A 24,722-nucleotide genomic window follows, 5' to 3' on the forward strand; every position below is an offset into this window, starting at 1 on the left:
CGGAACGGGAGGGCAACTCTTTGTCCCGAACAAGTACAAAGTTAGTGTGTCTTGGAACCCTGGAGGGGAGGGAGTCACAGAATGTGTTGCGAGGACAGTTAGGAGCACACTGAATCAAACCGTACCCTAAGCTGTGTGGATTAAACAGGCTCCAAAACCACAGAGAAACCCTGTTTCGAAAAAAAAAAAAAAGTCTTCCTGCTTCGGGAAACCTCAGGGATTCTCCTTCTCACCTAAACAGGCCTGTACCTCCGTGCGTCTGTTTTAGGAGTGTGCCAAGCCCATGGAAATAGATTCCCTCCGGTCTTTAACTACCATGGCTGGTGTCATATTTTGTTTAATTAGAAGACTTCTATTGAAAGAAGTTGCGTGTGTGTCTGTATGCGTCTACAGGTCCACACACACATTTAGGTCACTAGACAGCTCTGGATGTCACTCCTCGGGTGCAGACCCTCTTTTCTGTCAGGCAGCAACTTTCATTTCCTTGGCACTTGCTAAATAGGTTAGCCTGACTGGCCGGTGCTAGGCTCGCTAGCCAGCAAACACTGGGGAATCTTCCTGTCTCCATCCCTCCAGCACTGATTACAAGCATGTACCATCATGCCTTTTTTTTTTTTTTTTTTTTTTTTTGGTATGGATTCTGGGGATCTATCTCAGGTTCTCATGATTGCTCTTTTACAAACTGGACAATCTTCCCGGCTGTGGTAAGGAATGATTTTAATGTCTAATCATCTGTCTATGCATTGAATATATGGAGAAGTTGAGCATGACTTTTCGTCATGTTTTGGTGGAAGGCTGTGGGAGAAAGAGAAAGAGGTTCATTGTTGGAGGAGGCTTCTGTCCCACCCTGTCCTGCAATAAAGACACAGAAACTATATTATTTGCAATACTGTTTGGCCAATTGCTTAAGCGTATTTCTAGCTTGCTCTTATATCCTAAACTAACCCATCTCCATTAATCACCACGAGGTCAAGGCCTACCGGCAAAGTTTTGGCAGGCTCCGCGGAGGCGTCTGTCTCACAGGTGTGGCTACATGGCTTCCCCTGACTCCATGTCTCTCTCTCTCTCTCTCTCTCTCTCTCTCTCTCTCTCTCTCTCTCTCTCTGTGTGTGTGTGTGTGTGTGTATCTCTTCCAGCCTGTTATATTCTGCTAAGCCCTTGGCCAAAAGCAGATTCTTTATTAACCAATAAAAGCAACACATAAACAGAAGAACTTTTCACACCAGTTCATGAGGCAGCGTGTATTTTTATGTAGCTCAGGCTAGCCTTGAACTCATAATAGTCCTGCTAAGACTACCAAGGGCTAAGATCATAGATGTGCCCCACCGTGACTTAATCATTACTCTTTAATATCATTTTCACTCAGGATTGAAGAATGCACGTATTTGGCAGGCATTTGCTGCACATCTACCCCACTCCAGGACACCCTCAGGCCTTGTCTAAGTAATAAGCATACAGACAAAGCGTCCTGACCCTTTGAGGTGCTTATAGTCTAGTGGACATCTCAGACATCAGTAACAGAAATAATAGGTGAGTGTGTAATTTATAAGGAGGTAAGAGCTCTGGGGAAAATAAAGAGGGAACGGGGTACAATTTTAAACTGCAGGCTCAGGCTAAAAAGTAAGAATGGAAGAAGCGACAGGGATTTCCAGCATCACATGAACTTCTCTTCCTCTTACAGAGGTTTGCTTTCCCCTTTACACTTTCCTCACCCGCCAGCATTAGCTTTCTGCCTAAATATCCCATTGTTTCCTAAAGGGAAATCTATCCCCAGCACATAGCAAGTAGGCACAAGGAAGAAATACCCCAACACCTGTTTGAAGAAATACAGCTGAACTATTATTAACAAGGCAGCATCTTTTTTGTTAAGTCTTTGAGAATTTCTTGTATGCATGCAGTCTATTTTAATAATATTCAGTCCCCCGTTCTTCCTCCTAAGTCCTTCCAGATCCACACCTCCCCCCGCCCCCTTTCTTAGGATCCACTGAGTCCGACTTGTGCTGCCCATGTACTCATGGGTACAGGGGCATCCAGCAGAGTGTGGCTAACCCACCTGGGGTCTCACCCTTAAAGAAGCCCCTCTTTCTTCCTGGAAGAGCATCTAATAACAACCCTTCTCACTCTAGGAAATCGTCAGGCTAGGCTCAGTTCTTCTTGGCCCTTTCGGCAGCAGTCCGGGATTGCGCACAGTGTTCTCAGGGGTTGTCCACAAATAGTGCAGATCGGGTTCCCCAAAGGCGGCACCTTTTGGAAAGTAGAAGGGAGTCTGAGGGGAATGAAACCTCAAGAGCCCATCCTGGACTAATGGAAGAACTACAGAAAGGGAACAGAACCTGGAGTCCCACGGGTCAGCTGTGGAGGGTGAGGGAAAAGTCACTACCCCGTTGTTTCAGAATTTCTGCCTGGTTCCAACCGTCCCCAGGAAGCCCTGCTCTAACCTATACAGAGTAGGTGTAGTATTGCTTCTTCTAGGTGTGGCTTAAGAGGAGCAGGGATGGAACTTTTCAAGTCAAAAGGGACATCTCTTTTAGTCTCAAATGAGAAGTGTGTAAGAATGTTGAATAGAATTAGAGACAGCTTTTTTTTTCTAAAGAAAAATCTGTTATAATGGGACATTAGAATTCTCATTCATTTATTTAACATGTTTTAATTAAACAACTACCGTATGCCACTCATGAAGGAAAAGACATGACAAAGAAGACCTTACTCAAATCTCTTTCTTTCTAGACTGCTTTGTGTGTATGGTACTAGGAACTAAACAGGACTCCATTCACGCTAAGCAATCACCCTGACAACTGAACTATATCCCCAACCCAATACATCACTTGCTACAAAATGGATGAAGAGCCCAGGATAAGACTTTCAAGGATGTGCTGCCCTACCAACCCGGTTCTGTCGGCCTTTCTTAACCCCATTCTATGCCCTGGTTTACCCACTACTTCCCTGTCAGAACATTTACCACACTGTGGGGAGATACCTGTCCCTCCTCTCAGGAAAGTAGCCTGGAGAAAGTAACCATGTCAGCCTTAATGAACTGTATACCCCTCTAGTGACCTTGCTACCTTGTTGATTGAAACAGCTAGGATGGATGGATGGATGGATGGATGGATGGATGGATGGATGGATGGATGGGCCAACAACTGTGATCAAGTTCTTTGCAAAGCAAGTCAGTGTGTTAGGATAGTTCAGAGTATGCGCTCTGCATTTTGGTTTTGGTTTTGGGTTTCTGTTTGCTTGCTTGCTTGCTTGCTTGCTTGCTTGCTTGCTTTATAAAACTTAGGGTCAATTTTAAAATTCCCTCATACTGCCACTTTCATATTTAAAAAGTGAGTGCAGAAATACTGCTATCCTTACAGTGCTGTTAAGTGATACCTATAAGGTCCTACCTAGAAAGTACTTAGCAAAATTCTGAGCTATAAATTGCTCAATAAATATCTACTGCTATTACCAAAACAGACCGGCTTTCAGGCTGACAGTCTGCTATTCCAGTGTTATGGCCCTGCTCTTGCACCTCCAATGTAAGAGCAAAGGCTCTCAGCCAGGCCTAGCTGGAGTCATCATGCTGCCATCAAGGTCAGTGAAAAGATTTAAAAAAGAAAATTTGGAATGAAATGTAAGTAGCATATTGAAGAATAAAATTAAAATGACCAGAAAAAAAAAAAAAAGGAAAAGGCTCAAGATGACATACACAAAGCGGTTTTTCCAGGATTGTAACCCCCTGTTCCGGTCACCTCCCAGACCAGTCAAGTACTCGTCCTGACACACACTCAGCATGCCTGGCAGACTATCACACCCAGTGTCAGTGATGTAGAGAAGAAAGAGACACGAAACCCATCCTGCTCGAAACTGAGCCTTGCCTGTAGCTTAGGGCACTGAATTGTCCTTTTGGCATCTTTTGCAAACCTAATTATCTTTCTGGGGTATGCCAGACCAGTAGTCAGAATTATCACAGCGCCACCTCAAGCTATCTATGACATTATAAACTAACCGAAGAAAGAGCTAACTGGACCAATCAATGGAAATCTAGAAACCTTAATAATTACCTTTAATAAGACTAATAATTACAAGGAATAGAATACCCTGGGGCTTTTCTCCAAATGGCGATCCACAGAGAATCTTAAATCTTACATAGAAATGTTTTAATTACTGGGCTAGAGCCTCTGCGGCCCTGGGAGCTCAGAAGTGACAGGCATCAGCTGTGGCAAAAAGCAGCGTGGGCCAGCGAGGGGGCTCAGCAAGGCAAGACACTTGCCACCAAGCCTGGCCACCTGAACACAATCCCTGGGAACTGCATGTGGGTGACAGAGAGAACAGATTCATGCAAATTGTTCTCTGCCCCCCCACCCCGTGTGAGCCATCAGACACACACTAAATAAATGTAAAAAGTTGTAAACATGACCACGAGCACAACTGTGCCTGGCACACACACACACACACACACACACACACCGGTCACATTAGAAGGAAGGAAGCTATTCTAGTCAACAAAGCTTTGTTTGGCTAAACTTTCTGTTGTCATTAAGATGTGACTACTGTATACTTCTCCAGAGAAGGATTTTTTTTTTAAAGGATTTTTTGTTTGTTTGGTTTTGTTTTTGTTTTTCGAGACAGGGTTTCTCTGTAGCTTTGGAGCCTGTCCTGGAACTCCCTTTGTAGACCAGGCTGGCCTCGAACTCACAGAGATCCTCCTGCCTCTGCCTCCCGAGTACTGGGATTACAGGCGTGCGCCACCACCGCCCGGCTTTAAAGGCTTTTTATGTGTAATAGATTTAAACCTGGCATGCTATTTATCAAGTGTGTATACATACTCCTTCCTGCCTTAGTTGATTGTCGGCAACTTAATGAGCAACTTAAGTTTCGGAAACAAGAAAGCAAGAGTAACACACTAGGGGTGGGAGGGGTAGTTCAGAGGTGGAGAGGCATGCACAAAGCCCTGGCTTCAATCCATGGCACCTTGAAAGTTAATGGCCAAATTTAATAGTATGAATTTATTTCATAAATCATGTATGCATCCTCTGCCACCCTCCCATAGAATGCTCAGCACTCAAACCAGTGTTAGGTCCATACAAATCACTCAGGAAATATTTGTGATATGAATTGAACATATCTGTATTTGCTTAAAATTTAGTTCTATGTAATCAGTAAAGAAGTAATTTTTCAAATCTATGTAGTAACAAATGAAAAAAAATCCTTTGAAATGAATTGAAAAACCTCAGGATTCGAAATTAAGTACATAGTATACTTAGCTAGAGTTTCCATTTCTGTAATAAAATGTCATGACCAAAATCAACTTGGGGAAGAAAGGATTGATTTGGCTCACATGTCCTAGGTCACAGTCCACTGAAGGAAGCCAGGACAGGAACCTAGAGGCAAGAACTTCAACAGAGGCTGTGGACAGGTGCTGCTTCCTGGCTTTCTCCTATGGCTTGCTCAGCCTGCTTTCTTATATCATCTGCCCAGGGATGATGGCACAGCCAGCAATGAGGTGACCTCTCCCCCATTCATCATCAATCAAGAAAGCGTCCCCACAGACTTGCCTATAGGCCAATCTGATGGTGGCATTTTCTCGGTCAGAATTCCTTCTTCTCAGATATATCCAGGTTTGTGTCAAGTTGACAAAAAAACAAGCAGAACATACCACACCACACCACTCACAAGTTGGTTTAAAAGGGGAAAAAAAATCAGAGTAGACATTATATATTTAATGTGATAATTAAATATGCTTCTATTTCTTGGTTACTCTGATACTCTCATTGTTACATTTCAGCATTTTATTTTTTCACAACTGGTGCAGGTTTAACAGCCATCAAAATTGTTAGCCAAGAAATCTTTCTGTGATTTCAAAAGACTCAAACAGGATGGTAGATTTGAGATTAGCTGGGTCTTCATAGCCAAGACTGTGTCACAAAAAAAAAAAAAAACCAAAACAAAGTTTAAGAAGCAAGGACTATTCATTCACAAAGCCACAATGTTTCTCTTAAAGCTACAAACTCCGTTAGCTGGACACTATTTGCCTTCTTCAAAGCTGAACTAGTGTATACAAATACACAGTATTTATGACATTGAGAAAGTCCTGACGGTCTGATTACCTGAGCTGTTTTAAATAATATGCAACTGAGGGGAAAGCTGTCACATCATGGAGATTTGCATGTCCTTAGCTCAGTTAAATGATAAATGACATTTTCCTGAAATGCTTACATGTGTTCTCTGTGACAGTCATTCCATCTAAATACTTTTGCATGAGTCGGGCACTGGTGGCATGCACCTTTAATCCCAGCACTTGGGAGGCAGAGGCAGGTGGATCTCTGTGAGTTCGAGGCCAACCTGGTCTACAAGAGCAAGTTCCAGGACAGCCAGGGCTGTTACACAGGGAAACCCTGTCTCAAACAACAACAAGAACAAAACTACATGAAACAAGCTGTTGGCAAACATAATGAGCATAAAATCTAGAAATAAAAATCATTTTTAGTACTTATCAATGATAAATATGAAGAAGCACACATAACTAATCCCCTTCTTAAACCTCATAAAATAAATTAATTCTGTTACTTTTTGATTGACTCCTATATCCTAAGGATATGCTATTTATAAGCATGTGTGTGTGTGTAAATAACAAAAACATAGAGAGAGAAATATGTGTAATCTACTAATATTATAATATGTAAAAAATTCAACTTCTCACAAACATGTCTCAAATTCCAAATTTAGTAATCACTATGAGCCACTAAACTAAATGCTGCAGAAAGTGATCATTCAGTTGTCGTACACCTTGTGAATAACACGTGTTAAACCGCGGGTTTTCCTTCCAAAGCTGTAAGTGGATTATCTCCCAACCAGGTTGTGCAACCCACTTTTAACATCTCTCTTCATAAACATGACAACCCTTTAAGCGATAAGAGCTATCGCTCTGTTGATCTATCACTCTGACACATCACTTTTGATCAGCTGGAGGCTAGCTAATTTCTTCCTGTTGCATAATTACTTAAGAATCCATTCTGCTAGGAGTGAGTTCCTGAAAAGATCTGGGCAGCTGATGTTATTGAATACAGGTTTGCGTTTTAGGGGGGGGAAGGAAAAACTAGTAACAGAAATGGAAGGGAGCAAGAACACAGCATGCTGTGAAGCCAACCTGGAGCAGGGTCAAGTGCAGCTGCTTTTCCCAGAAGCAGGCAATGGATACTCACTTTGTCAGGATCCCTGAAAGAATGGGATTCTTTGTTTCATCCACTAAGAATAGGAAATGACTTCTCCTCTTCTTCGCTCAACAATTGAAAAATAAATTTGTTGCTTTCAGGGTAACTCTGTTGCTAGGCATACTAGGCAGAGATGGAAGATAAAGCCACAAACAGCCCATGTCCCCATGTCCCTGCCATGGGGAGAAGGAGTCTTCACATACTTTTATTTAATTAAAAAAAAATTTTTTTGAGACAGATTCTTACCATTAACTCTACCTGGCCTAAAACTCACATGTAGACCAGGCTAGCCTCTAACTCACAGAAATCCAGCAGACAGGAGAGTGCCAGGGTTAGAGGCATGTCAAGGCTTGTGCCAGCACACCCAGCTAACCTTCGTCATAATAAATTATTGTCTAAAAGCCTAAACAGAGAGAGAGAGAGAGAGAGAGAGAGAGAGAGAGAGAGAGAGAGAACAAGCAGGTTGACCTCATTCTGGATTTGGATTTGACTGGCTGACAGGAAAACCTGATTATAAGGGAGGACAAAAGGAAAAAAGAAAGCAAAAAGCAAAGCTTCACGGTTCCCTCCACTGAGAAGAAAATAGACGAGGGTGGATGCAGAGTGCAGGGCGCCGCTGCCGCACCCACTGCCTTCTTGCTGGCAAAACCCCAGTTCCCAGAACCGTCTGTACCCACCTTACCTGGCTCGCTGTCCCCTGACCCACCTACCTGGCACCCTGTCCCCTGACCCACCTACCTAGTGTGTCTCTGAAGTGTTCGAAAGGGTAAGCAGAAATCTCTCAGGGAAGGGGAAAATGCTTAGAAAATGTGAGAAATAGTTATATAATAACGAGATAAATTTGCCCTTATATCAGATATAGAGAGATACACTTTACTGTATTGTGAGGATGAATCTCTACAACATACAGAGATCACGAATCACACATGTTATTCATGTAACATGCACAGAGAGGTTTAACAACCTCTAGAACGTCAAAGAGTAAGTTCAGGATGTACAAATTAAAATATCAACGAATTTTTGTGCTGTTGAGAGTGGATCTTGGAATTGGTGAGCTCTTAGTAACTCTGTCTCTATTCATTGTTTCCCACGGTTCTTTGAAACAGCTGACCTCACAGGAGGGTGCTCCTCAGCCTTGAGTAGCCTTGAACGTCTCCTCCCTCCACCTCCAACGCTAAGATTATAGGCGTGTGCTACCACGCCTGCTAATCTCATCCTAAATCCTGCCTCCCAGTTTCTTGACAGTCTGGAGAAGGCACCGGGAAGTCTCTGCTAGAGCCTGTTCCCAGGGGAGTCCTCAGCATCTCACCGGGGAAACCCATTCTTCTTTATTTTTTTATTTATTTGTGTATACTTTGCATGTTAGGCAAGTTCTCTGTCAAGAACTGTCCCTCCCACCCCACCCCTTCCCCTTCACTCAGCTCCTACTCACAACTATTTTTCTAAGATTCACCTCTGAAAACAGTAAAGCAGATCTAAACTGTGATCGCTTGTAGCGTCAGTTAGAACATCTGTCCTTCTCAGACCGCTAACTCCTCCCCCTCCAGAGATTTTCCAGCCCTTGAGGATGCACTCTGCTGGCTGGCATGGCCTTTTCTAAGAGCTAGAAGAGTTTGGTGGTTTGAAAGAGTTGTTGGGGTCATAATGTCTCTTCACAGCAACAGAAACCCTAACCAAGAGAAAGAGCTACAGCTCCTTTACTCAACTACGGCATCATATTTTGCAGATATATAGGAATACTGAATTATTTATCACACACAGTCTACCCAAGGTCTGATTTTTAAACTCCAAGATTAACCCAATTTCTTCTTTTTCTCCTCACCCCTCATATATTAACACATTGTTTAAAATCAAGAAACATTCCTTCCCCCGCCCAAAAGTTGCCCAGAAATCCAGTCCTTGAAACGGAGTAAGAGCAGACTGCTTCCGTGGAAATTGGGATAAGGATCCTATATCCTTAAACCTAGTAGTGTTCAGGTCACAACTGCAAAGTCATCAGCCATGGTCGTATTCTTAAACTCTGATTTTCTTAAACTCTGATCTTCCCCCCACATAATTTTTCAAATGATGTTAGCACATCCCTTGTTGTTGCACAATATATCCTAGACCTGTGGAAGAGAGCCTGGATGGTTGAGTGACATTTCTCAGGAGATACGATCGTTGTAAAGTCTGCAGGCATCTTTGACTTAATTGCGCTGAAATCTATATTCACAGATGAAGAGATAAAGGCCAGAGAAGAGAAGCCACCTAAACCAGATCACACAGAAGAGAAACGCAACGGTGCTCCAGCCTGGACCCCTGCTCAGGTGAGCTCCTCTGCTTGCATTGTGGACTTGCAGAAATCTTTTAGAAATGTGACCCTTCTCATGGTAACATTACATCTTTACTAAAATGAAATCCTAGTCCTCTGTCAAGCAAGCAGCAACAATTTATGGCATGCTTCTGGAATATCGTATTGACATTGGAGGTGAGACCAAGGATGACACTGGCGTTAGCTTTACTTCATCTCAAAACAGTGACTCTTGACTTAAAGACTTAGCAGGACCTTTGAGGTATAGACAGAAAATATTCCAACTTTGCAATTTGCATAAATTGCAAGGGTTACATAGATGCCCCCTCCCCCAACCGCTGACTAATGGTTACAAACCCCTGGCCTAGAAAACACCAGTGGCGGACACATGCCAAAAACACAATAGCAGAGCACTAGCGCCTGCCTTATTTATGGGTCTCTGGTGGAGGACGGCTTCTGTTTCAGGATCCTTCATCTTTAATTTATACGATGCAGTAGTTTATCCTGGAAGGCTCTCGGTATGAGAGGAACATTTTTCGGTAAACATTTAGTTTACCAAGTGGGATACATTAATATAACAAATATGGAAAAATGAAGACATTGTCTTCCAAAATCAAAACACTCGCAGTGTAAGTGAGAATGGTCAGTGTTCACAGGAGGGCATTTATTTTATTTTGTATTAAAATTTTTATTACAATTATTAAGAAAAGGGAACAGACCGAAAGGAAACCTAGCCGGCTGGTTCCTATTTAAGTAATTATAAAAGCACCCATTCACCCATGGGAACAGTGCGAATGAAAGGCATCTATCCCTGTGTCTTGGGGACGTCTAAAAGCCCCAGTCCTTTCCTGTTTGCAGCAGTGTTTCAGGGGATTTATAGTTCCAGGCTGGAGAGCAGCAGTTTCTTTATCCATGTACTTTAGGAAACTTGCAAATACTTTAAATTTATCGGTAAGGAGTCTTGGTCTCTGCAGATGAAAACATCCGTCTTGGATGTCCTGGTAGCATTAGTTAACGTGACAGGAGCATGTGTCCCACCCTGCGGTGACAGGCGTTCTCACACTTGAGTGTCACAGGATCCCAGGATCGGGGCTGGATCCCAGGATCAGGGCTGGATCCCAGGATCGGGGCTAGTTTGACTCCCAAATAAGCAGGACACAAACCCTGGAGCCTGGGCTTCTTCATCTCGTGAAATGAGCTGATGCACGTGAGGGTCTTCACTTGGTCCTCTGCATGTGCAGTGCTGTGCTCCAGAGGGCAGTTAGGACTGAGCTTGCTGGAACTATTTGTCTCTAGTGTGGTAGCCACACTAATATACTAATATCACATAATATACTAAATACACTAGTGTATTAATAGCTGTTGTAATACTTTCCCGAGGATCGCAGTGAGCACTTCATTTTTTCTAATCTCTTCCCAGCAGATGTGGGCATGGAGTCCTGTCCCCATTCCTGTTCCCCAGCTGAGACACTGAGGGAAGGCGGGTGTACCTTACTCAGAGTGACTCACCCAGGGCTGCAGTTGAACCCTAGGCAGGACCCAGAACTCACCCGTGTAATCACCCCAGCATCTCGCCTCTCCTGACTCCACTCAGTCACATGAGCTGTTAGGCCTCAATTTATTCAGCTCTATAAGGATAATCGAAGCCCCCAATCCAGTCGTAGGCCACCACACTGGCACTGAGAGAGGCTGCCTCTGCTTGGGGGAGGTAATTGTGACGAGATCCCACTGTCCTCAAGGACTTTTGTCTTTGTTTCTGGGACAGCTCTAACAAATCAACATAGGTGTGGTGGCTTCTGTCAAAGAAACGTGTCTACTGGTAGTGCTGGAGGCAAAAGTGTGCAATGAAAGTGTTGGTAGGGACGTGCCACCTGCCACCTGCCTTCCCCCGCCACTCACAAATATACACTCTACACACACACACAGTGGGGGCACTGGATGGCTTCCACGTGGCTGTTATTAATCGTGCTGTCATACACATAGCTGTACTTTGAATGACTTTTTGGAGAAACTTCTAGTGACTTGAAAGACCCTTACTTTTGTATGTTCTTGTTTTACTAAAATTAACTTGGCAGCCTTCGGCCGTAATAGCACAGAAGTGAGAAGCCAATTGGAAGCTACATACCCTCCTTTTTGTCACTGTAGAGTGACAGGGATGGATTTTTAATGAAGCAATAACAAATAGCATACCCCAAGAAACACACAGCTGAGTGTGGGCCTAGAAGCTCGTCTCGCCATGGCGGGACTTTAAAAAGTGCACAGGGTCACTGCCCTGTCCCTAGGTCGGTAAATGATGAGACATCAGATAGAAAGCATAGAATGTCATCCCCCACATCATTATAAACCCTCTCCTATCCATTTCCATATTAATATACGTTCCCCCATTTATGGTTTTGAAATAAATAGCGTCTTTTGATAGTCACACAACATTGAATTTAAACAAATCTCTGAATTTTGTATGCCCTAAATTATAGTCAGTGCTTTCACTAAAGCTGAAGTCCAATCTTTTTCTCTCGGTCATGAGCCCTGCACTGATAAAGTCATCTGGAGGCTGAACTGAGCTCCCTCAAAACCAAACCAAAACAAAAAACAACTTCAAAGTCAGTTATTTGGAACATGTCTTGTGGTCCTCCACTTCTGTTCCTGTTAATAAAATTAGACGCACTGGGGGAGGTAGAGCCACAAAACTCTCTGTGCCGAGCACTTGGCCTCTTTGTTGCAGACTTTCGGTAGCTCACTGAGAAGTGCAAGGTCACACAATGTAACAGAGTAACCCAGTAGCCTGAAAGGGAAGCCTGTGCTCACTTACCATGCTTGCTTCTTCCTCTCTCTTCATGAATGCATAAGGAACATCACTAACTGCTCTGCGCTCCTTTACTTTTCTCCCTTGCCTTTCGTTCATCCCAAACTCCTGGGTCTCTTCTTCTCCTCCACTAAACCCTTGGGTTTATAGTCTGATTTCTAATATTCAGCCCGCTGTCAGCTTGGGAAACGAGTTGCTGATGGAAACTTGGCAAGCATTGCAGTATGGAAAGAAAGTTCCCAGGGAGGGATTAAGCAAGATTGGAACCTTCTATAGTGCATGAAGGCAACAGAAACCCATAAACTAGTCACGCTTTATATTCGCACAGATATGGTATGAGGTTGTGCCATTAATTATAAAGACTTCTCCCAATCCATGTCACTGATGATTTAAGAAATTGCATGTGGCAGAGCTAAGGAGAGGGCTCAGTGGGTGAAGAAGGTGCTGTGTAAGAGGGAGGTATGAAGTTCTACTCTCTAGAATCCATGGAAAAGGCTAGGCACTGTGTAGCACATGTTTAGGGGGAGGTAGGGCAGAGACAGGTGGATCCCAAGAGCTTGCTGACTGGCCAATCCAGCCAAGATGGTGAGCTCCAGATTCAGTAATAGACCTTCTCTAAAAACAATAGAACAAGATACTCAACACTGACCTGGCCTTGGAACATGCGCGTGCACATATGCACACACACAGGAAAAAAAGATAAGAAATTACATTCTGCATCTCTGTGCATTGAGCTGTGCTCAGGGGAGGAAGCCGCTTGGGATTTGGCCCCTGTGACAAGAACAAGCATGTGAAATTGTGCCTTGCTCACCCTATACAAGAAGACGTGGCTGTGCCCAGGGCCAAATCTGAATGTGTTCTGAAATGGTAAGGCCTTTCGATGGGAAGCTTGGCTCAATGGCCACATGGATGCATTGGTTGATTGGTTATGACTGCACCAGGCGATTCAATTAGTACAAAGAATAAGATCTAGAGTTTCCTCCTGTAAAATACACAAGCCACTGCACTAAGTAGTGTAATCAGAATGCTCCAAGACTTTCTCAGTCTATCACTTTGCAAAATCATACAGTTTGAGGTGATGGGACCACAGCTCACAGCGCACACTGCTGCTCTCTTACACGCGCTCCGTCGACTAAGTCAAGTTGAGAAGAAGCTGCCAACTATTACTCGTTCTACAGAAACCACTCGTGACACAAAGAGCTTTGGGGATATACCCAAGGATGTAACTTAAGACAGACAGACAGGTAGGAAAGAAGGGGACCCGAAAAGGAAAATGGAGAGAGAGAGAGAGAGAGAGAGAGAGAGAGAGAGAGAGAGAGAGAGAGAGAGAGAGAGGTGAAGGGAAAGCACGGGGAAGAGAAGAAGGAAGGGGAGAGCACTGCTGTGAAATTCGGCTCTCGGGGTGTTCCCGGGGTATTTCCTCATCACAACCGCTTTCCATCCATCTTGAATTTTCAGTCACCGAGCACCAGCACTTGGAAGAGGCATTTTTGTGAAATTTAAATCCACTTCGCTGGTGTTCCTTGTGGAGCCTGCAAGCTATTAACATTAGAAGAATCTACAAATGCATTTGTGATTTTCATTTGCTTGTTGTGTGTGTGTGTTTAAATTGCTCACTCCTTTCTATTCAAAAAGACAGATGAGACTACATTTGCAGAAAACCATTTGTCTAAAGTCATTGCCTCAAGCAGATCATGTGAATTCCTAAGCGCCTCTTTGGGGCTCTCCATCTTGCTGGGGAAATAATGATACTCGGATTAACTTGGGAAGCACGTTCAAGAACGTCTCTGGTCTCAATGACCACAGAGTTTGTCAATCATCCAGCCTGCTATCTTCCCAGCCAGGTCCTGGGGGTGATGAGATGAATGCCACATTCACCTTGCTTTTAAAAAACAAACAAGCAAACAAAAAACCCTTCAATCTACTGAGGCAATGGATTGCGTGTGAGTAATACAGTAAGTGCTAAATGTTCGTGCACTGGGTACCACACAGAAGAAAGCAATGTGTGCTCCTTGAAATAGAAGGTTCTTATGAGCCTGTTCAGTACAAGGAAGGTATACAAACTAGGTCATGAAAGTAAAGTGGATTTTATCTGGCAGAGATGAGGCATAAGAGAATAGAAAGCAAAAGAATACAGCTTGAAATATTAATACTTTGAAGTCAATCTCTTAGCATGAGAATTCAAAAATGACTCCAGAGAAGCGAAGCGATCAAACTGTGAGGAGCTGGGAATGAGTCTTTTATTCCTCTGCAAAGGAAGAGCCCTTCACTGGAGGTTTTCAAGCAGATAGTCTAAGTTTTCAAAGTTAACGTGAGAAACAGAATGAAAAACATAAAGTAGGAAAAAAGACAAGTTGGTAAGGAATCTTACTTGTCTAAGCAAAGTATCTGGAGCCTCCACAGCACTGTCTGTTTAGTATTCTCTACATCCATGCTGTTCAATATGGCAGTCACCTGTCCTACGTGACGACTGGGAACCAGGACTTCAAATTTCCATGTGTGACAAGTGGCTGTCCTGCTGACCATACAGAGACAAACTATATGGAAAATAGGTGGAGGGGCGCTCTTGGGGATTTAGTCCAGTTGGTAGAGACCCCTGGCTTCTATCCTCAGTACAACATAAACTAAATGAGATTCTACAAAACTGCAATCCAACTTGGAAAATAACAATAAGAGAATCAAGAGTTCAGGGCCATCTTTGGCTACATAAATGAGTTTAAGGCCAGCCTGGGTTACATGAGACCTAATCTCAAGTAAAATTCTAAAAATTAATAATTACAAAAAAACAGCTTAAGTTAACCCAGGAGTTAAGTAGGGTTTGTTGTTAATGTTTGCTTGCTTGTCATGTTTTGTTTTGTTTTGTTTTGTTTTGTTTTGTTTTTGTTAGGGAACCTAGTTAGTGGGACTGAAGGCATGGCTCATTTGTTTAGCATGCATGGAGCCAGGAGGTTGGTCCCTAGCTTATCTTAGGATAGTTTATGCAGTCACACGTGTCTGTGACTACCCTGGACCACACTGCAATCTGTCCATTTTCTTGTTCTTAGTAATGCCAGTACTTCATAGAATGACATTGCATTTATGTCCTCATTTTCGGTTACTTCACTTTTTAGAGTAGTGGTATTTAAGCTGTGACACAAGAATTACTTTGAGAAGTTTCCCAGACAGGAAGAACAGTAGAACCACAGCATAGCACCCAGAGGTTACCCAGAGGTCTAGGCATGCTGTCACTCACCGATAACCCAGAACTCAGGCAGGAGCATCACAGGTTTGAGGACAGCCTGGGTGGCATAGCAAGAGCGCCTCAAAAAGGAAGCCACAGCAACCAGAAGGTAAACTGGGAACTGGAGAGATGGCTCAGTGGTCTAGGACACTCGTTGATCTTCCAGAGGACCTGGGTTCAATTTCCAGCACCCACACGAGGCTGACAACTGTCTATAACTCCAGTCTCAGGAGATCTGATGGCCTCGTCTGACTTCCTTGGGCACTAGCACACACGTGGAGCACAAACAGGCATGCAGGTAGAACATTCGTACACACAAAATACACAGCTTTTAAAAAGTCAGCTAGATTTTTGAGTAGTTCATTGATCATTATTTTTCCTTGGAAATTTTTAAATGGACTTTGTACTTTTTTATAACAAGTTTTTTGATTTGCATATAAATTAAGAAGGCAGTATGATGTCCCTTGAACCTTATGTCCTGTTTCTCCTACTAAAATCTTACATAGCTATGACATGTTAATTATAATTAATGAAAAATCTTGGCACACCATTGAGAAAAATATTCACTTTACTCATATTTACTTCACTTTTATACAATTTTTATCCCTACTATTATGGGGTGTCAACATCACAATTAATCTTCATGTCTCTGTAAGCTCTTGGTTGTAACCATTTTGTACACTTGGGGTTTTTCTTTTTTGACAATTTTAAGATGTTTAAGGAAAACTAGTTGCTTCTCTTGTAGCAAGCCACACGCAGCAGAGTTTGCCTAATGTTTTAATTATTTGATTTATGAACTGTCAAGGAGATGACTGCAGAGATTAGGTACCATTGTCTGGGCATTGTGTCAGAGAAACCCACTATCAGCGTTGGCTCTTGTAGGTGATGATCTTGATCAGTATCTCATTTACCATGACTTCAATCTCTCCCCACCTCTCCTTTCCATATCACACCCATTGGAAGGAAATCATTGCACTCATAATTCATTTAACAAATGAATTACTTCAAGGAAGGCCTGTGTTTGAAGAAGTCACATCTGGGATCCTTTAAAGAAAGCTGCTGAAGAAAGGCACAGTTGGTTTACAGACAGCATCTTTTTCTCTGCCACAGGCAAGACACTTTGGTCACACCTCAGACCTTAGGTTCTGAATATGAAGCATGTGTATACTGGAACACACTTGAGCACACACACACACCCGTGCACTGAATGACCGCTACAGCTTTCCAAAACGAGTCAGGAAAGAGTTAGTCTGAATCCATTCATGCCCCTTTGACCTTTCAGTCCTTGATTCTGAAGTTCAAAAGAGAAGTGTAGCTCAGCACGTATTAGCTCTTAACCAAGAGGGCAGTGAAGCTTCAGAAAAGGAAGACTCTTATTTAAAAAGGGCTTTTTTTGTTGTTCATTTTGATGTTTAGTTTCGCAAAGGTCACAGGCCCAAAGCACCTGGGAATTACCTTCCGTTGCTGTTGCCTAACTCGCTACCACTCCTATGGTACAGATAACAATGCCGAAATCCTTGGCAGGCCAAGCCCCTCCTATGCGCTCCTCTCACGGCATCCCCTTCCTGGCTTGGGCTCATGCAAGTACATGCATTTTTATAATCGTTGCACATACTCACTTATTCATGTTCTAGCTACGTAAACCATCCCGGACTGATGGGGGTCACAACTGTTAGGCTTCCCCCTTAGTCTGGGAGAAGAACCTTTTCTTCCGCTCCTACTGCCCATGAATCTAGTGTGAAATCTTTACCTGTTGGTTGAAAAGCCGTAGCACTGAGGACTAGAAAATAACAACTCACTATCCATTCATTTATGCAATAGCCTCTTTGGAGACTTCTAAGTCCTTGATATTTTTCCACTGTCCTTGAGACCCTTTTCATTCACTGGATCCAGATTAGGATGTAGTATTTCCCCCTGGTTCCTAAATCTCAAATAAATCTCCTCCTTAACCCGGCAAAGCTCTGTGTTGAGGCGTTCCACCATCCTAAGCTATACATTACAGACAAGAATCTTAGATTTTACAAATTGCGAGGGAGACTTGTAAGAAGCGTACATTAAAACCTTCAGCTGTCAGACAAGAATCTGAACTGTCAGGGCAATTTCTTATGTGCGGGGATGAATGGGGGCTGGGCAAGGGAGTGGTGCTGAAACCAGGTTAGCTCACAGGGGCTCCCTTGTCCTTGCAGGACAGCAGGCAGGTTAGCATGTGCTACTGTAGTGTCCTCACAGACAAGACTTTATCATGTGCTGAAAACAGTGGTTCAGAGACCACTCTTCCTGTGAGCTTCCTTCCTTCCTTCGGGAAGCAATCCTGACCTTCTTACAGAGGACCTCGACTGCCTTATATTTCACCAGGGCCTCTTGAGAAGCATCATCATAGAAATACAGGCGCTTACAAAAGCTTCTGTTCTTCTCTTCCCTTGAGAGTGTGTCTTGGCTCAGGCCACTGTAATAGTACTGTGGAATGGGGATTAACCTTCCTCCCAGGTCTCAAGGCATAGAATCATGAGAACCATACTCAGGTTCACAGGGCTGCCATCTTACTGTGTCTTCACAAAGCAGAGGGGACAAGGAAGTGTCTGCGGTCTGTCTTAGAAGGGCAATTCCCTGGGCTCTGACTACACGACCTAGTCACTTCCCAGAGCCCTCAGCCTCCTGACACTGCCCTAACGTTCAGTTTGCTGCAGGCAGCATCACACAGTGGTGGAGTGGCCTCCGGTACCTAGGAAAACAGGCCGCAGTCCACCCGTATAATTACATTTGGGAAATACACAATGTATAGATATAAGTGGATTTTAAAAGTCAAGTTTAGGGAATTAAAAAAAAAACAAAACCCTCTCCCTTTTTCTACCTAGGAGCAATCATCATTTAAAAAGTATCTAACTAGAGACACGGAGACTCATAGCAGCCACGAGTAAAGCAAACATCACAGGTCCTTTGTTCCTCATCTCTAGGTTAAGGCTTTAGATATTTAGAGAAGCAGCTATATTAATTTTGTACATTATTGTAAACATTTAAGGAATGAAGACATTTACTGGAGGGGCTGGAGAGACGGCACAGTCAGTCAAGTACGTGCCATGCAAGCGTAAGGACCCGAGTTCAGATGCCTTGCGTCCACATTAAAGCTAGGCATGGACACACAGCCACAACCCCCAGGCTGAGGAAGCAGAGGCAAGCAGATCGCTGGAGCTCACTGGCCAGTCAGCCTAGCCAAATCATGAGTTCCAGGTTCAATGAGAGAGCCTATCTCAAAAACTAACATGAAGAGCAACTTGAGGAAGACACCCAGCATCAATCAGCCTCTGGCTATCACACAACACACACACACACACACACACACACGTACAACACAGGGTGGGGGATAATCATATAGTTCTATGTGACTACAGATAACTAATTTCACTGTCTTTCTGTCATGCTTTTTCCAAAATTCAGCATCTGTTCCAGCTTCCTCCTTGGGACTTTGCCAGCACCCCTCCAACCTCCATCTAGTTTTCCTTCCCAGACCCTCCTGTACTGCATGACCGTTACACTGTCCAGAAGAGCTTCTCCTTCTGGCCTGCAATGTCCCTCGGGACAGAGAGTGCCCTTCTGAGGCCATTGCTACTCAGAAGCTGCATAGTTATATTCAAAAGGAATTTGTTCACTGAGTTAATGAACTCTCCCATCCGTGTGACTCATCCCATTGTCTACAGGGGTGGTGGGTTGCTTTTCTTATAATTGTAAATATTGTCTCATAGGAAATACAAAGCAGACTCACAAGGAGAAATAAATTACCTAAGTAAATCAAGAACCTAGAAGTAGTGCATATTCTACAATAAATTGTAGAAGATGGCTTTCTAATAATAACCAGCTCTCTCTTCTCCCCTTTGCATTATAGGAAATGGGGAGCCATCTTTAAATTTTCTTCCTAATAAATGAAAAGAAGAATCCAGGAGGGCAATCATGCCTTCTTGAACTAACTGCTAGACCTCATGAGATTAAAATGAGACAGAAAATAAAAGCACATTCCCCCGAGGCTGGAGAGGCAATTCGGTGGTTAAGAGCATTTGCTGCTCTCTCAGAGGACCCAGGTTCCATCCTCAGCACCCATATCAAGCAACTCACAACTGCCTATCACTCTGACTGCAGGAACTTGGACACCTTCTTCTGGCCTCCACACACACAAAAATAAATAAACCTATAAAAGCATTTTTCACAGGTCAAAACTGGCAATTTGGAGGGCTGAGAAATGAGAGGTAGAAAGAGCCAATCAATATTAATGTTTTGTTCTTAGTATGAAAGTATATTTAAAATATCCATTTCTAAAGCATCGTGACGTTTGTGACCAAAGTGTCACAAAATAATGAAACATGTGTTCATACACTTTTTATCTGATTGGTTGACTTTCAGCAGCCTTAAGTATTGGGCACCTATTATTCCACAGTTTCCACAGCTTGGCTGGGGGGCCTCTGACGCAGGGTTTTTCAAAAGGCTGCCATACTTGCCTGTTAGGGCTGCCCAAGCAAGAAGTTAATTTTTAAGTAGAAAACATCAGCCAGGAGATTAATTGGTGTGGAAAAAAAAAATAAAACACAATAGTGAGACTAGTGAGAAGAAAAGTCAATGATATTCCTGAGTGCAATATCATCTCATTAATAAAACTGGAAATAGTATTGCAAATCTTTGTGAATCCTCAATACATGGTTGATTCTGAAGAAGCAGTACCCGTGGGAAGAGCAGAGGAATAGCACGCCCAAAATGAGTGATATGCAAATCCACTTCACCTTGGCTTTAGGATGTACCCGACCTTATGAATTTAGCCCCACCTCCCTGACCTACAACTTCCCTCCTGTCAGTAGCCTCTGGGACCCTCAGAATCATAGGTTAAGAAAAAATAATTAGTCGGGCAGTGGTGGCGCATGTCTTTAATCCTGGCACTTGGGAGGCAAAGGATTCAGAGAGAAACCCTATCAAGAAAGAAGGAACGAACGAACAAACGATGAACGAACGGAGAATAATTAGCCTAATCAACTCCATCTTCCACTCCTGGCCTCATGCTGGCATAAGGCATTACTTTAGCCTCTTTGGTTTTACACTATTCTCTTTACTGGAACCTTGACCTCCTCCCAAGCTCCCTTACCCCCCTACCCTGCCTCCCCCCCCCCCTTATTCCCCCTTCATCATTTCCCTTTCTATCTATTTGGGTTTTAATCATCCCTGTCATTTTATCTTTTCCTCAGACTGTGTTTAGACTGGATCAGGTTTACAAAAGCTCCTTGAACACTATACTTGCCCTTCAGGGCACGTAACATAGTTGATAATTACGTATTCATTTGTACTAAGTGTTTAGTTTAAGATCCTTCTTTCCAACTAGTCTACACTCCTTAAGGAGACGAGGTGTGTCTGTCTAAGCCATAAAGACTTCCCCTTTCCTCCAGCACAACCTGGCTCTAGATACCTGATAAATAGACCCCAGGCTCTTCCACCCGGCCCAAGCTCAAACTCTAAGCAGTTACAGAGAAGCAACTGTGGAGGGTTTTGAATAAGAGCTTTTAAAATTGGGTTGTCTAGCAGGACTGCCAGACCCCAAGCACTGGTAGTCATCACTTTTATTGTTTCTGTTCGTGGGAAATCTTGCCTATTGAAGTCATCACTGTGCTGTGGTTTGGAGGCTTCCGTCCCTTCTAAACTCCACGTCAAACCTAATCTCCAGTGTAGCAGTCCTAAAAGGTTCAGTTATGGGCCGATGAGCGGGTAAAAGGGCTTGCTATACAAGTCTGGTGATCTCAGGTTGATCCCCGGAATCCATCTGTAAAGCTAGACGCGATCGTAGGCATCTGTAATCTCAACACTTCTACGGCAGTATGGGCGATAGAGATAGGAGAATCTGCAAGCTGGCAGGCCAGCTAGCACCACAGAAACAACAGAGGCCACCTTGAAAACAAGGTGAATTAATCAAGAATGCTCCTCTCTGCATGTGATTAAGGATCTTTTTTCTTTGGTAATAGTTCTTTGAGAATTACGCTTTTACCTTATTTTCATGTTTTCAACGTCCGTACCATGCTGTTTTCGTTACTGCGGCTCTGTAATATAATTTGTTTTTTGTTGTTGTTGTTTTTTGTTTTTTGTGTTTTTTTTTTCTGTTTTTTTTTTGTTTGTTTTTTGTTTTTTGAGACAGGGTTTCTTTGTGGTTTTGGAGCCTGTCCTGGAACTAGCTCTTGTAGACCAGGCTGGTCTCGAACTCACAGAGATCCACCTGCCTCTGCCTCTCAGGTGCTGGGATTAAAGGCGTGTGCCACCACCGCCCGGCTGTAATATAATTTGAAATCTGGGCTATTGGTACCTCCAGCAGTTTGGTGGTGGTTGTTGTTCAGGATTGTTTTGTGTATCCTAGGTCTTTTGTATTTCCATATGAAATTGATGATTACTGCTTCCAGTTTCCGGGAAGAACAGTGTTAGAGTTTTGATATGGGAAATATTGGATCTGTAGATGGCTTTTGGTAGGACAGCAGATAACATTTCACAGTGTTAGCTCTGCCAGTCCACGAGCAGGGGAATCTTTGTCTCATTCTCCATTTATTTTTCAGTGTCTCAAGGTTTTCATGGCACAAGTTTTTCTCGCCCATGTGAAATTTATTGTATACAACTGTGAAGACAGAAATATAGATCAGTCCATTTGAAGGCTTCCGATGCTCCATCAGGGGACAGACTGAGTGCGCTCTCTAGCCTACCATTAAAACATTAAAGCCCAAGGAAGCCGATTATAGGCTAACACTCAAGGTTTATATTAGGACTAGTGTCGGGGACACCCTTTGCGTGAGAATAACCGAAATGTCAGGTTATGGGAATATTAACCGTAGGCGTTTGCTGTGTGTTACCAGAAGATGGGGTGCTCTGTTTCTTATTTTTTTTTCCTGTGGTGTTATTTTCTCTCACAGGAAGACTTTCCACAGCTTGAGCAGGAATCATGGATTTCAAGAGTGTGAAGGAGTATTTAGCCTGGCTCTACTATCAATACCAAATCATCAGCTGCTGTGCCGTCCTGGAGCCCTGGGAACAGTCCATGTTCAACACCATCTTACTAACCATTGTTGCCATGGTAGTCTACACTGCCTATGTCTTCATCCCCATCCACATCCGCCTGGCTTGGGAATTTTTCTCCAAAATATGCGGATATCACAGTTCAATTTCTAACTGATCTCTCCGGAATCCCGCGAAACGGCATGATGGGTTCCCGTTGCTTACAACTCGTCGACCTAGGAGACTGTGGCATCTTTCACCGCTAACCTGACCAGCGCCCTCTCTATGCACCCGCGTCCTGCCTGGAGTCTGAGCTAGGTGTCCTCCCAGTCGCTTTGGTCCATGCAGCATGGTGTGTGTCCGATGATAGGAAACACAATGACCACCCCGTACCCCACAAGCGCTTGACTCAACTCTGTGGCGTTAGATTTCTGTTGGAGATCAGGACGCTTTCAAATAAAACTTTCCCGGGAAATAGGCTTGTAAGAAACCCGACAGAGTCGTACTTGAAATACTCTCTTCATATTATTCCATACTAAGGGATGCGTTACAGAGAGTATTTCATAGGCTACTGTCAAAAGTACCTGCTCTTGTTTACAATCTATTAAAAGATGTGAATAAAAAAACCCAAACCTTTAAAGTCTTATTTTCTGGTAAATAGCCGATACCTAAAATTATTTTTTTTCTTCTTTTTAAAATTTTCATTATATTTGTTTTGCCTAAAATTATTTTACCTCAAATGCAAAAGAATAGGCCAGAGACAGTTATTTTCTTTTAGATATGGTTCAGGCATTGTTTCAAATGCCTCTGAAATCTGACTTTATCATAGCTTTAAATGAACTATGATATTAACTAAACAAGTAAATATTTTACTAGAGAACAGCTTAAGTTTAAAAAAATAAATATAAAGCCAATTCAGATATTGTGACTTTTGACCATGCCCTGACTTGCATGATGCTGGAGGCGAGAGGAGAGAAAGGGTTGTTTCCCTGCGCCTTCACTGAGTGGAAGGAAAATCGCATGTCCTGGGCGACAGGAAGAAGCTAATAAACAGGCTGGAAGTAATAGTCTACAGCGGGAGTCCACAGCTCCAGTTAAACGCTCTGATACAGCGGCTCCACTGCACAGCAGAAGCAAGATTTATTAAATTTCTCCCAAAATGTTTATCTTCGAAACAAATGTAAGATTTTAATTATAGTGCTGAATCAAACATGAAAGTCAAAGACTAAACCTTGCAGCTTTTCTTTCCTCCCGATAAATATCAACCTTAGTACTTCTGGAGGGTAAAAAAAATAAACAGGTTTTGGACAACACTGGCACCTTTGTTTTCGAGGGGAAATATTCTAAGGGGAGCTAAGGAGAAAGATATTTGGCATGCAAAATCAACTTGCACGTCTGTTTAAAAATAAACAAAGCATACATCTTGAAGAGCGACCAGATATGAATATACATTTGTTGATTTTTACAAAGTAAAGTTAAGTTTACTTTGATAAATAAATGCACAGTTTGGTCTCGTTTTCCCTTTCTTCACCATACACTATAGTGCATTCCCCAAATAACCTCTACTGACCTTACCCGGATACTGATCTCAATGGTAGAATAAAGCTATCCTTGGCCGACCAGCTGGTTACTTTCCCTATTGCCGTGATAGAACTCCAGAAGGAGCAGGCAGCTTCAGGAGAAGGGTCTCCAGGATCACTGTTGGAGGCACAGCACATGGCGGGGGAGAAGACACGGCCACGGGAACATGAGGCAGCTGGTCACACTGCAGCCGCTGTCAGCAGACAGCAATGAGTGCAGGTGCACAGTCTGTTCTTTCCTTAGTCCGAGAAATGGTGTTGCCCAATTTGAGGTGGAGCTTTCAAATTTGATTCAACCTTTCTAGAAACATCCTTATAGACATACCAGGCATGTTTCCATGGTGATTCTAAATCAAATTGGGTTGACAATGAAGATTAGCCCTCATCTTAATGAACTTCTCAATGCTTGACATGCATTTTACAGGTTGCATAACTTCAGCTGCATGCCGAAGTCGGTATCCAGGTCTCCCAGTTGCAGGAAAGGAGCCTGGAGCTTAGAAAACTCAAATGTCCTGTTCAAAGGCAGCTGGCTACCAGCAGCATAGCAAGATGAGGACCACAAGGAAGGTCATGGGAAAATGACGTGAGCTATGGGCATCGCTGACAAGTTAGAAATCAAATGTCCATCATGTGA

General features: G+C 43.2%; 1 protein-coding gene across 1 annotated transcript in view; it reads left to right on the top strand.

Moving 5' to 3' along the window:
- Sptssb (serine palmitoyltransferase small subunit B) overlaps nucleotides 1-24,002 on the top strand; it is a 30,043-nt gene extending 6,041 nt beyond the window's left edge. Inside the window, exons 2-3 of the mRNA XM_057757345.1 lie at nucleotides 9,408-9,499; nucleotides 22,427-24,002. Coding sequence (XP_057613328.1) covers nucleotides 22,456-22,686 — 231 coding nt within the window. The 5' untranslated portion in view covers nucleotides 9,408-9,499; nucleotides 22,427-22,455 and the 3' untranslated portion in view covers nucleotides 22,687-24,002. The remainder of the gene's footprint in view (nucleotides 1-9,407; nucleotides 9,500-22,426) is intronic.
- The last annotated feature ends 720 nt before the right edge of the window (nucleotides 24,003-24,722 follow it).

This window comes from Chionomys nivalis, chromosome 24 (assembly GCF_950005125.1).
Source record: "Chionomys nivalis chromosome 24, mChiNiv1.1, whole genome shotgun sequence".
Taxonomy (NCBI): Eukaryota; Metazoa; Chordata; class Mammalia; order Rodentia; family Cricetidae; genus Chionomys; species Chionomys nivalis.